This window comes from Sarcophilus harrisii, chromosome X, assembly GCF_902635505.1.
Source record: "Sarcophilus harrisii chromosome X, mSarHar1.11, whole genome shotgun sequence".
Lineage (NCBI taxonomy): Eukaryota > Metazoa > Chordata > Mammalia > Dasyuromorphia > Dasyuridae > Sarcophilus > Sarcophilus harrisii.
Window position 1 is genome coordinate 3852506 of NC_045432.1, and position 14800 is coordinate 3867305.

A 14800-nucleotide genomic window follows, 5' to 3' on the forward strand; every position below is an offset into this window, starting at 1 on the left:
CCTTTAATTTGCTCTTGATTGCCCTTTTACATCTAATTCCTGTCCTGTATGAATTTATAATTTAATTTGATAATTGGTGTGATGGTTGCTGTGCCCTATTAAATTTCTGGCAGACTGGAGAACTTCTTTCTCTTTATATTATTTCATTTAATCAAATAGTAAGTCCTCCCCTGACCTCCTCCCATCATTCTACTCTCTTTAGTTATATTAAACATTAAATCATTTTTTTTTTTTGCTTCTGTAAATTGCATATCCAATGTTTTCCACTGTTCAACATTTTAATTTTTAACAAGTTGAAATTATTTTCTGGGCAGCTTTGCATTTTGTGAGGCATAAAGTCAGTCATCTTTTTAAGTTCATATCTAGCCTCAGACACTACCTGTGTACCCTCAGCAATCACTTAACCCTGTTTACCTCATTTCCTCATCTCTCAAAAGAGCTGTAGAAGGAAATGGCAAACACCTCCATCATCTTTGCTAAGAAAATTCTAATGGTTTCAGGAAAAGTCAGATAACAGCAATTGCTTTCGTAAACTAATTTGTAGTATAGTTTGAGATTTACTACTGAGAATTACTAACCTCCATACCCTTCCTTCCCTCCTTCCTACTCCTTCATTATTTCCTTCGAGATATTTGAACTCCTTTAAAAAAAAAAAATTGACTGCTATAAAATTACCCATGCATATAATTTGTAAATAAAAAGCTATAAAAAAAAATTGGGGAGGGGAAAAAAAAAAGAAATAACAAGCTAAAAAACTGAACTGTTTGTGAAATCTTATCAGGAGTTCTTATCTTGGCCTAGAATTTAAAGTAAGATTTCCACAAGAGTAATGAAATCAAGATACATGAGCTTCCTGGTTTTATTTTTTTTCCACAAAAATAAAAATTACACTTAAAAAAATTATTGACATTTTCTGTTTCTTATATCACCAGGGTATTACTGATCCTGCCATTTCCCCATGAGAAATCTCTTTTTTTTAATTTTAGGGAGGAATAGAAAAGTGAGCACAACTGCTTGATGCATTTAGGAAAAGGTGGACTTTTTACCTCTTGGATAGGGAAAGGTAATGATGTCTTCTCATGTTTCCTTTTCAGTCCCACGTTATCTTTAACATTTCTTTACAGGTACTTTTAATTTTTTATTGTATCCTACTTTCCAGTTAAATTGTTGTAGTTATCATATGTATATTTCCTGTCTTGTCTCTGCTTAATTCACTTTACATCAACTCAAAAAGATCTTTCTCTACTTCTCTGTACTGAGTATTCGTCATTTCCTGTAACATTGTAGCAGTATTTCATGATATTTATGTTCTATTCCTTCTCTAGCAATACCCATTTGAGAGCATCTACTTTGTTTCCATTTTTTAGATGTTATTAAAAATGCTGTTATAAATATTTTGGAGTATATGGGAGCTGTTTTTTTTTTTATTGATGGCTTCTTGGGGTGTAATGGAGTATTTCCATTAATCTAAACTTCTTGTCCCAATTTCATAGATTCATACACTACACACATGTAGTGTATGTATGTTCCCTCTTTAACCCATTCCTGAACTAGTAGCCTTTCTCCTCTCTGCAATTCCTTTGGTTCTCACTATCATACCTCATTCTTACAGCATAATTACTATTTTTACCTTTTCCTGGACAGTTTTGTCACATCATCCCCAACTCCCCCAGTCATTCTTTCAGGCTATCCAATTACAAATGTCAGTCTTAGACTTTTCATTTACGTTTCCATGTATACAATATAAATAATTTGTCCTTATTGAGTCCCTTGAAATAAGTCTTTGATGTTGTCCTACTATATGTTAAAATTTCCCTTGAGTTTGTTTGTTTGAAACAAAATCCTGAAAATCTGTCAGAATGTTCAATTTCCATTTGTTTCATTCAATATTATACTTAGTTTTGCTGGACATAATATTTTGGATACACCTTTAAATTTTTTAATTATTAATATATAGTATTTTAGGATAAATCCTGTGAAATTCTTATCATAGCTGCATCATATTCAGATTGTTTTCGCTGCTATTGATCCATGTAAATTTTTTCTTCAAACTGAGGTTTTTCAAATTTACCAATGACATTTCTATATGTTTTCTTTGTAGGACTCCTTTGAGGTGGTGATTGATGGATTTCTTCTATTTCTACTTTTCCCCTCTTGCTCTATCATTTCAGGACAATTTTTTAAAATTACTTCTTGTGTTTTTGTGTCAAGCTTTTCTTTATGGTCATAGCTTCCAGGTAATCTTATTCTTATCTTTTTCTCTTCTTGATCTGTTCTCTAAATCTGTTGTTTTTTATGTTGACATTCTCTTCCTTTTTTTTTTTTTTCATTTTTTACATTTTATTATTTCTTTTTCTCCTATATGTTCACTGGTTTACTCTTGCCCAATTCTAAATTTCAAAGAGTCATTTTCTTAAGACTCTGTATCACCTTTTCTACTTGATTCACTTTCTTTTTATAATCTTATTTTTTCCTCAGTCTCATTTGATTTTTTTAAAGGTTTTTTGAGTTCTTCTATAAATTCTTTTTGGGTAGGTTTAATAGTCAGACTCCAGAATGTGAAAGATCCTGTGGCTTGGGCTCTGAACCCAACTAGCCTCAGGTATCCTAACTTGTTGTTTTAATGTAGCTTGCCTAGAAATATTTACATATTATACTAGTTTGTTGTGTCCTGCTTTCTAGAGCCCCCAAGTTGGGATGACAAAAGTACCATTGCTTTCTAGATCCCCCACACTGGGGTGATTAAAATATACCTTCCTAGTGGAGAAGTGATAAGGCAGGACTCCCATGGAAAAGTGGGGTCCGTTTGTATCAAGGGCTTTCCCCTTTTTATAATGTAACAAAAACAACACTGTACACAGGGGACTACATAAACAACTTGCTATTGTATGTAGTTTGCCACCTTTATTTCAATCTCAACACAGGTTGTCACTGCCCCCTGACTTCTGAGGAAGGCCGAGAGCTCTTAGGGGAGATGGGGAGCAGAAACAGACACTGTTAGCAGGTTCCCTCTGGGCTGAAGGGTCTTATACCTTACCCAGAGTTTCACTCTGTGAAACTGACTGTGACCCTCTATGCTAGTTATCATTCTTTAGGACTTCTCTGGTTGTCCTAGGAGGACTCCCAATCCACCCCAAGTTATATTTGTTTTGCACTGCTCTACATTAGCAATGAAGCAAATTTTGTTTTGCTAGTGGGGGAAATCTTGAGCGCTTGTTATTTTCTGAATTAGTCTGCCATCATCTCTCTATCTTCCCCAGGAGTTGTTTTCTTTAAAGGATTTTTGCACCTCCCTTTTCATTTGGCCAATTCTATTTTTAAGAATTTTTTTCAGTGAATTTTGTTACATCTTTGTCAAACTTTTGTAGCTTCCTTCACCAAGATAGACACTCTTTAATGATTCTCTTATATACCTCTCATTTTTTCCTCTCAATTTATTTCTACCTTTCTTATGATTTAAAAAAAAATCATTTGCTCCCTTCCAAAAGTTATTTTGGGGTTTGAGTCTTTGCTTCCATTTGAGTCTTTGCATGTGATTTTTTGCCATTATTGCCTTGTAGGATTTTTTGTTTTGATCCTTCCTGTTACTAGAGAAGCTTTCTATGACTAGAACATTTTTTTTGGTAGTTTTCCAGTTTATGTAGTAACTTTTAAAGTTGAACTCTGCTCCTGGCCTATGGGGGGGCACTATTCCAACGTTCATAAACTGAAACTCAGTGGCCTTGGCTCATGGTTTACTGCTTCTAAGCCCTGAGTGCTGGCACTTGCCTGCTGTCCCTGGACCTCTAGGCCTCCCACCAGCCAGCTGATCTATAAATCCTCCCTTGGAACATGAGGTATTTCAGGAAGCTATTCCATACCTATCCCACCTCAATAGCACAAAAGGTGAAGAACACCATAAGGTACTCAACATTTGTTGAATTAATGAATTTTATACCTATGAATGGAGGTAGAATCTGGTTGAAATTAACATTCAAGCTAATCCAGGAGTGGCTGTGTGTGTTGGAGTCAGGGAAGGTGGGAGCTAAATACTTATAGGTCATAGGGACCCACAAAGATATCTTAATGCCTTATAAACTGGCCTGTCCGTCTATCTCCAGTGTTTAGAATCAAGAAGAACTGAGTTCAAATTCTACCTCTCATACTTGTGTGTGACTCATATCAAGTCCTTTTACCTCTGTTCACCATTTTAGTGCCAGATTGGGATAATTAAAGTTGATAGTGAGTGTTATCCTGAGACTCTTTGAATTCCATTTCAGAGGGAACAAACTTGTAAAAACGTAGACCAGCTAAGGAATGGTACAAATTATGTTGTACCATAATGGGAAGGTATTGGATTCCAAAGAAAGAAGCAGACCTCATCAGCATAAAATAAATAAATAAATAAAATAAAATTTATTAGGGTTACTGGGGTTAATTGTGTTGTATAAAAAATATTTACACATGAGACCAGCCCTCTGGTTTTCAAAGAGCATACTGATGGATCCTCACACATGTATTGGGCCAGGTAAGATATTATATAGGAACAGGACAAAAAAGACTAAAAGCCAGAAAAACTGGTAATCAAGTACAAGTTTTACTTTGGGTTACTTGAAACTTTTCTTGCTATTTACATTAAAGGTAGTTTACATTCTCTCTAGAATTATAGGTCCTGCTCACAGAAATTGTACCCAATATACATAAAGATTTGGGAGGTCATAACTCAGGGAGGACAACTAGAATTTTTCCACAGGGTAGATGGTGAATTTAGAATGGGCTGAGTATTAGAAAAAATTCACTGAGGATGAGCTCTTTCTTTGCCTGCCCTAATCTCAAGGCTGTTTCCTAAACAGTAGCTTGGAAGAAGTCTTCTGGGATCTCCACCTAGGTGATTTGGGGGTTAGACACTGGGCTTAGAGTTTCAAAGATTTCAGGTTCAATCTACCCCCCAGGCATTTAGTAATTATGTGACCTTGGGCAAGGACGAGTCAGAATGTTCCAAATCAAGAATTCTTTCATCTTTCTGCTTCCTCAGTAAGACTGACTACCCATATGAATGACTCTGTGATCTTACAGATTTGTCTGGAGTACTAAGGAGTAAGGTGACTTGACCGGGGTCACGCTGCTAGTGTGGGTCCAAAGCAGGACTTGAAACCTGAGCCTTCCTAACTCTGAAGCTGGCACTCTATCCTTAGGCCTCAGAACACAGTTCAATCATCACTTCTACTAAGAAGGCTTTCTTGATTCCAACTGCTAGTGGCCTTGCTCCCAGACTGCCTTGTAATTGTCTTTGTATTTAGTCTTCATAGACATTTATTCATTTTCTGTCTCCTTAGAACATAAGCTTGTCATGTTAGGGACTGTGTCCTTATTAGTGTTTTCATCTCCAGAAACTACTACTATGAGGCAGGTATGCTTGTTTATTGCTTATTTAGATCATTTGTCTTCATATGTTCCCATTACATTGGAAGAATTAATCTAGAGCTATTGAATAAATAAATTAATGAGTTGTAGATCTAAGTAAAACTAAAGATTGATTATCATTACATCTTATTTATAATTTTCATCAGGTATCTGGTATCAGGTTTGTGTTGTAGCTAATTCATGTATTCTCTCATAGTTTAATTTGATATGTGGTGTGAGGTATTGATCTTCTATCAAAATTCTGCCAAATTACTTTTGACTTATGCCACCTGTCTTTTACCACTAAAGGTAGTTCTTGCTTTCTGTAAGTGGACAGTTGAGCAAACCTTAGTGGAACAATTTTGAAGTAATGTGAATTTACCCCCTTTACCCCACCCCCGAACCTGGCTTCAAAGGAGAAAGGGAGGTAGAAAGGAAGTCATGAGCCTGGGAAGGGAGGGAGCCAGGAGATGACTCAAGGACACATGGATGCTGGAGACAGAGAAACAAGAACAGGATCGGTATCTGGTGAGTGTTGTAGCTAGCCACTGCCACCAAAAGGACTGAGCAACATATGGACTGAGGAAAGACACATGGTACCTGAGCATGGATGGACAGAAGACAGATAAACAGATGCCAGCCATAAGGATTAAGAGGGCAGAGCCACCAAAAAGCCCCTCTGGAGCTGGTGCTGGAGGTCTCAAGCCAAGCCCGGATGCTAAGGCTTCAGAGGTGGAAGGAATCGCTCTGCACAAAAAAAAAAAAAATCCTTTTTTTTTTTTTTTTTTCCTTCTTGCCACTTCATTAATACCCTTTAGATTCATGATCTCATTTAAAAAATGTTCATTGATGTTTTCTGGTTTTTTTTTTTTATCACAGTATCCCATATCCCTCCTTCATCTGCTTCCTGAGAGTCATGCCATGTGACAAATGGTATTTTGTGTTTTAGGAAGGAAAGAAAATCAACACAACTATATAGTACAGAGAGAAAAAGATATTTGTGGTGGGAGACACTCTTTCTAGGAACACTCCAGTTACTACAGCCTTGCTCTCTGTTGAAGCACATCTAATCTCTGAATAGTCAGAAGAAAAGACACTCATGGATGGAGACAGTCTTTTTGAGAACATTTCAGTTACTATAGATTTACTCTCTGGGGAAGCACATTTGGCCTTAGAACACTCAGCAGACAAGATCTTTGTGGCAGGAGTCACTCTTTCTGAGAACATTCCACTTACTACAGGCTTCTTCTCTGGGGAAGCACAGCAGCAAGTGAAAAAATTTGTTATTTAATGAAATGGAGGCTGATGAAAAGACAAGAGGTGACTTTCAAGTACATGAATGAAAAGAATTCAAAGATAAATATAATAGAGACATCATAAGTAACTCAATGAGGTTAAACTGTGTACTCCTCTAAAAGGAAAGATGATAAACATATCTCCTAAGAATTTTATTATTGGAGCAGGTAGAAGAATTCTACCTAGAAAGAGAGTTTGGGAATGATTCATTGTTATGAATGATATAAGCTAAATGGACAGGTGAGAAATATAGATGACCTGGGAGATGGTAGAAGGGAAGGAACAAATGGGGGAAATAATTTTATAAGAAAGACAAGCAAAGAAGAGCTTTTATCTTGGAGTGGAAAGTGGTAATGAAGGGAAAGGGACCATTGTTTGGACCTTCTTCACATCTAAATTGATTCAAAGAAGGAAAATATTTATAACTATGTCTTTATGTATGCCTACTTATTCAACTGGTCATAAAAATCTATTTTACCCTGAAGGTAAGTAGGAGAATGGGAGAAGAGGAAAAAGTAGTGATAAATATTAGTCAGCTAAAAAATTTAATCGTAAGCAAAACAGAAATTAGAAGAAACGATAGAGAGAGAGGAGAAACAAAATAGAATAGAGGGAAAAGCATAATCATGACTGTATGAATGGAATGAACTTACTCATTAAAAGAAAGTGGGTAGCAAAATGAATTATAAACAGGAATTCAACAATATTTGGTTCGCTTTGTTTCAAGTATGTCTCTTGTAAAACAGAGTTAAAACGGGGAGCTGGAGCAGAAACTATTATGCCTTGTATGGAAAAAAACTGAAAGGGTAGCAATCATGGTGTCAGAAAAAAGCCAAAGCAAAAATAGCCCTGATTAAAAGGGGTAAAAATGGGAACTACATATTGACCAAAGGAACCATAGACAATGGGGTAACATCTATAGTAAAGAGAGATGTTCACAAAGGTATAGGATTCAAATTCTTAAAGGAAAAGTTAAATGAATTACAGGAAGAAAGAGACAAAAGTATAGTTGTGAAAGACCTCATTTTTTCCCCCCTCTTTGCTAGATAAATGCAACCATAAAATAAATAAGAAGTCTAGGAGAGTAATAAAATCTTAGAAAACTTAGATATGAAAGACCTATGGAGAAAACTCAATGGGATCAGAAAGGAGTACTGATACATGTTGTTTTATGTCACTTCGCATTATGTAAATTGGAATTTATGTCAAGAATTCTCCAAGAAATCTGCATTCCTAAAAAAAAAAATGGTACCACAGAGTACTGGAATCTTTTTCTTCTCCTCTCACCAATCTCCCCAAAAAACTTAGTTCTCCAACAGAAAGCAGAAGAACAGATGTGCAGAGAGACAGCCACCACTACTGATGGATCTGGGCTTGCCATAAGACATCCAGTGCTGATGGAGGAGAACTTGGTTTCAGTGCATCCACCCACCTAAGAGTTTGGTCCCTGCATTTGAGTGTCTTGTTCATCTGCATTGGAGCACTGTGTCTATCCCATCCTACAGGTTTCCATGTCCATGCTTTATGGCATGTTCTTTCTTTTCAGCCAGACTCTCCTATAACTGGTCCCTGCAGGAAAGTTTTCTTCTTGCTCTTGATTCTTTGTATCCAGTCACCATCCTTGACCCATGTGCCAGCCCCTCCTCCATGGCAGCAGTCTCCTTCCTGTCTCCCTCCTGTCCTTTCACACATCCATGAGTAAACGCACATTTTGTAAAGTATCTGTCAATAATTCTTTTTAATTAAATCATTCTGCAATTTTGCTTTCCTCCCCACCCTGCAACTTTCACTTCTCATCCAGTTTTAGGTGCATTGAATTTGAGTTGGAGAAAAGCTTCTTAATTTTACGTAACCGAAATTGTTCATTTTGTCTCCTTTGAACTTTTGCTTGGTCATTATTTCTTCCCCTATTTATACAATGAGTAGTTAATTTCTTCTATGTGCCTCTCTTTATGAAGTTATCCTTTAAGTCCATGGAATATACCCATTTGCAGCTTGACTATCTTTTCTGTGAAATGTTCTTCTAACCTGAGGTTCTGCTAAACTAGTTGCCAGTTTTTCTAACAGTTTTTTATTAAATAGTGAATTTTCCCACAGCTAAGATCATTTTGTTTATCAAACAAGTGGATACTGTGCTCTTTTGCTCCTGTGTATTTTGTACTTAATTGGTTCCAATGATCAGTCTTACTATTTTTTCCAGTTATATATTGTTTTATGTGATAGTTTTGCTCTTGTTTGTGCCATACTAAATTTTTGTGCTACTTGTTTGCTGGCCTTTAGGGCTTACAATGCTTGGTTTCACTGGAGGGTGTGAGATGGGGATCGGAGTACTGCAGGTGTGGTTTCCCTGATAAACTCTATACCCCAGGAAAGCTATTTAGCTCTTAGGCTGCCCCACAGGTGGGGTAGGGTGGGGAAAGGTCTTACTGATGGGTTTCTGTAGCAACATAATCTTTTTGGTAGCTGGTAATGGAGGAGAGATCTTGTTGCTGGGGTCTAGATGTTAGTTACGACCAACTGTCTAGCTTTCAATGGCACTGAGGACAAGGATCCAGGTAGCTTTTGGTACTGATACCCTTTCAAAAGACAACATTGGCTCCAATGACCTGCACTGTGACAGTAGAAACAGGCATTAGGGAGATGAATTTATTAAATTTTATTTTAATTAAAGTTTACAATTCATCTTAAATGTATTGTACCTGTACCTTTGCATTCATCTGAAATCTTTGGTACTTTGTTCTCAAAATCCCTATCTTCCATCATTGTTTAGCTAAAGTAGATCTATCTCACTGGGGAGAGAGGGAAGCAAGTACCAAAAGAAGGGGTGGGGGTGGGGGTGATGATAGTAAACAGACCTCTCTGCAGAGGGCTAAGCAGAATTCCAAGCCTTGGGCAATTCACCTGTGAGGACCCACCCTCTCCCAAAACAGTGTCTTAGACGAACAGTCTGTGTAGTACAATAAGACCTCAATTTAGCAACTTCATCCCTAGGAAAAATAAAAAAATAAAACACGGGCAGACCTTGATCCCATTGCTGGTCAACATAGACTCCCCCTTGCCACTTGTGTGCATATAGTTCTTGTTTCCATAGCAACCCAGGAGGAAGGCCCCATCCCAGCAACAAAAGATTTACTATTTTACTTTTGATGGAAATGGATGCTACTTTTTTTTTTAGAGATGGCAGAACTGTCCTGCTAGTATATCCTGTGGAGGTCTCGTTTTTTCACTTAGTAGCTGCTGAATTTCCCCATTATTTAGAAGCTTGCCAATCTTGGTGTTTGCCAATGTTCTAACCCAGATGAGCATTGCTGTACAGCAAGTCTCTGACAGTGGCCCACTGCTTTTTTGTTCCATTGTTGCCATCTGTGTGTTGCTCAACATCAGTGTTTTTTGAAGGGCTAATGGTTGTTGTAGGTTGGAACGTAGGCATATGGAAAAAGCATCCCTAAGAATGGAAAGAAGGGTGGATCTTGGGCCTGCAATCCTGGTCCAGACCAGCTAGACATCCTGGTCCTGAGCCTGTGGCCACTGGTGATTGGGGTAGAAGTTACTCCCAGCATAAAACCATCCACCAGATAAGATTGCTCACTAAATGTATCTTATTTAGCAAGAAAGTCATATTTTTCCAAGGGCAGAGGCACAGGAATGGACCATAAAGGCCTGATCATATGGGACCTCCAACCATTTTCCCTTCCATCTGCTCAACAGATCTAATTGTTGGATCATGTTCCTACTATGAAGTTCACTTTTTGGCCAAGTGTTTGGTCTTTAACCTTGTACTGTGGCCAAACCATGTTACTGCAAATCAGAAACCTCCTTTTCTTTAGATCTTGAGGGCGGGATTTGTCCTAAGGTGCCAGGAAAGTACTAGGGCATAGATGGGGACAATATTTTACCTCTATTCTCCCTTATCATCCTGACAGTTATTTGTCTGTACAGCATCCTAGTGAGGGAGAACAATGAAGAATTTCATTAGCACCTCTACCAACACCACCACCACTACTATTACTATTACTACTGTTGCTGCTTTTGGCACTTGCTTTCCTCTCACCCCAGAGATAGATGTGCTTTAGGAAAACTTTGAGGGAAGATAAGGATTTTGAGGCACAAAATAATTTTTTTCAGATCTGTGCAAAGGTACAGGGATAGAAGATTTAATATGAAGTATAAGAAGTTATAATAATGTTGCTTTAGTACTCTTTTAGCCTGGGCAAATTGGTTTTATTTCATTTGCCTCATTTGTAGAATAAGGTGGGGAAGAAAATGAAAAACTACTCCAATAACTTTTCCAAGAAACACCCACATGGGTTCACAGTGTCACATGACTGAAATGACTAATTATTATAGGTATCTAATCTGTGTTGTGAAGATCTTTAAATATCTTCTTATCACTAGGAGGAGATTAATATAATCTTTTGGTAATGGTAATGATAGAAGATGATCAGGTAGGCTTTAGAAAAGATAAGTTGGCAGCTCTGAAGAAGATGGAAAGATGAAGGAAGTGCAGATGTGCTGTGCAGATCAGCTGTTTTTGTGAAGAACAAAGATAATATGGAAATAAATTTACCAATTATTTGAATATTTGGAGTAAAAGGTCAATGATGACTTAAAACTTCAAATTTATATTTTTATTATAATATTTTATTTTTTCAAATATATATGATGACAGTTTTCAGCATTCACCTTTGCAAAACCTTCTGTTCCAAACTTTACTCACTCTGTCTCCCACTTGTTCCTCCCTAGACAGGAAATAGTCCGATATGGCTTAAATATGTGCAAATTCATATTGATCAATGATGATTTTGACTAAAATTTTAAAATGACAGAATAATATTGGCAAAAGGAAAAAAAGGGGGGAGGGGATAGAGAGAGGGTGAGAAATCGGAAAGGTAGAGAAAATGAGATGTGGGGAAGGAAATTATAAGGGAATCAGAGAAAAAGGAGAGCAAGTGAAAGGAGGGGGGAAAGAGAGATGAGGAAGCGTAACTCAGTTTCTATGGTAATGTCCAATCCTGGAGTCTGAATGTGGTCTCAAGAATCTCCAGACCAATTTCTCCTTTTGTCTCTTGGTAATTGACATACTCCTTATCCAATCATATTCGTTAGTTCCCATTGCTCGGTAGGTGGGTAACACTTTAAGAAAAGTGCGACAGAGTCCTGTTAGCTCCAGCTACTGAGGTAAATATTTCTCCTTTTAAAAACATGTTTTTTACTTTTACTTTTCAGTTAATGTCATTTTCTTTAACTAGTAAACATAAGTCTTTTTAATGTTTTTTTCTGAAGAATTTGTCTTTTATTTTCAGTGTGTTATTTTCTGTCTTTTCCCACTTAGATTCAGCCTCATTTAGTTTTTTTCCTTTTCCTCATTCACTTTACAATTATTACATATTTCAATATGTAACTTTCTTAAAATTAAAAATGTCACATTATTTGATTATCTATAGAAAATTTGTCATTGTTTTCAGTTTCTGTAGTATTTGAATTTATTGCTCTTTAACAGTTAACTGACTGCTTATAAAACTTCCTATTATTGTAATATTTATTTTTTTCTCTTGAAGTTATTGATAATATGAATTGGTTTATTTTATCTTACATCTGTTTTTCTAGATAAATTTCGTGATCTTTTTCTATGGAAGATCCTACTGGTGAGGCAAGTATGATTTCTCCAACTGTTAATGTATTTTAAACACGCAAAAAAAAATTCATTATTTTGGAATCTATGGCAAAATATTTTGTGAATCTAAAACTACCCAGGCAAGAAAAAATGGATTTTAGTCACTAATTGTATGTTTTTGATTCTTAATTCTTTGGCCATAGCAAGAAAAGATAAAGGCTTTTTGTGACATAACCCACTTAGATTCTATATTACTCATGCCTAGTTACTGTTAAGACAATATATTATATAATAAAAACTCCTGTTTCCTGATATACTCTTTTTCTGTGTATATTAAAATGTTTGTCTTAAATTCACTATTAAAAATATAATGAACTGAATAAGCATAAATATATCTTTTCTTAATTATACCTTGCTTGGGGGTGATAGGGAAAATGAAAGGGAAAAAAAGAATAAAATAAAAAAGCTCACAGTAGAGAATAAAAACAATTTTCAAGGAAGCGAAGAAAAAATGGACACTCGTGAATATAATTTCTTCTTATATATATTTTATATATACATATATATGTGTGTGTGTGTGTGTGTGTGTGTACACACACACTTTCTTGTACTTGTAATTTTTTTGTATGTATTTTGAATCTTCCCAGATGTTCTTCTGGGCACATGGCAGTGTTCTCTTTTGTTTTGTATTTTCTGTTTTTCTTTTTTCTTATTCTACTTTTTTTAATTAAAAAAAAATAAAGCTTATAGGAACAGCTAGGTGGCACAGTGGATAGAGTACCAGCCCTGAAGTCAGGAGTTCAAATCTGGCCTCTGACACTTAACACTTTCTAGGTGTGTGACACTAGGCAAGTCACTTAACCCCAATTGCCTCAGCAAAAAATAAATAAAATAAAAATAAATCTTATAAGGAATTAACAGAATGGGGAAAAAAAAATGGCAACTTAAGAGTATGATGGTGTTCTTGACAATCAAGGAATAAATTATTGTAAACTATAAGTCTAAATATGAGAGAAAATATATATATATATTAGTCAAATTAGTAACTTGAAGATAAGAATAAGCATGGCAAAGAAGGAACTTTTTTAGATGATAGCATAGGATACTTGGAAAATTTTACAGAGTAATATTAACAATTAATAGTTAATAATTTCATCATAGGGAAACAGAACAATAGAAAAGATGGAAAAAGCTGAGTGGGGCAGGGGGGATAAATTCTGAAAACTCCTTTGATCCAAGAAATACTAGATGAGAAATTTAGGGTCCTTGTACTTTATAATATTCATATATTTGTTTCCCCTGCACCAATGTGTAGTTGAAATAGGGGAAAACTGGGAAATGGACAAAAACAAAACAAATAATGAGAATAGCTCACGTACTTGGGAAAAGCACATTTCCTGATAATAGATTCTATAATGTGACAAAAGAGCAAATTCACTTTGTACCTCCACTTGCCTTTCAGACATCTAAAACTGCATGTGAAGGAGACATCTTAAACCTAGTATGTGGAAGATTATTTTTCTTACCTCCCTGTTTCTGACAAGGATGCCACCATCTTCCTAGTCCCTCAGACTTACAATTTAGGAGTTATTCTGAATTACTTGGTGTCTCTTACCTTCTACATCCAAGTTGTTCAGGTGTATTGATTTTACCTTATCTCTCAAATAATCCTGTTTTCTCCCCCTTGTATAGACTTGTAATTTCACACCTAGACTACGGCAATATCCTGACTTAAGTTTTTACCCACTCCACTCCAGTCACCTTTAATCATTACAGATATTTTCCTAAAGCATACTTATGGAGATGGCATTCTATACTTCTTAGTGCCCCCTCACCCCCATATAAATAAACTCCAGTGGCAAGACCAACTACAAAATGTTTGGGCATTTGAAGCTCATTATGACCTAACCCTCTTCTGTCTTTCATATTCTTATTACCTTACCCTCTTTAATACAATAACACTGGGCTCCTGGCTATTTTCTGAACAAGACCCTTTATCTTTGTCCATTCTCTGATTTTTTTTTTTTTAATCCCCATCCCTGCAATGCCCTCCTTATTCATTTCTAGCCACTGATTTTGTTCCTTTAAGTCTGAACTAAAATTTTGTCTTCTCAGGAACCTTCCCTAGCCCCTCATAACTCCATTGCCTCCCTTTGTGAACTTTTCTCATTTATCCAATATATAGCTTTATTTTAATCTGTTTGCTTGTTGTCTTTCTATTAGCTTGTCAGCTTCTTGAGTAGAGGGACCATCTTTTTTGCCTCTTTACATCTCCTGTTCTTATATCAATATAGTTGAAAAGTCTGTTCTGTAATTTAGTGAAGTAAACTCTGGGATCTGTTAGATGATGTCATGAACAATATGACAACTGAAAAATGACTGAATAATAAGAACTTTGGATAGGTAGGTGATTTAGTACAGAATGGCTTGTATTCAGAAAATCTTATCTTGAGTTCAAATATGGTGTCAGAAATTTAGTATAATCCTGGGCGAGTCACTTCATCCTAT

At 36.1% G+C, this 14800-nt stretch overlaps 1 protein-coding gene across 1 annotated transcript in view; it reads left to right on the forward strand.

Moving 5' to 3' along the window:
* The window catches only part of LOC116420321 (transcriptional regulator ATRX-like), a 34677-nt gene that overhangs the window by 1527 nt on the left and 18350 nt on the right, over positions 1–14800 (forward strand). Inside the window, exon 2 of the mRNA XM_031944821.1 lies at positions 12286–12328. Coding sequence (XP_031800681.1) covers positions 12308–12328 — 21 coding nt within the window. The 5' untranslated portion in view covers positions 12286–12307. The remainder of the gene's footprint in view (positions 1–12285; positions 12329–14800) is intronic.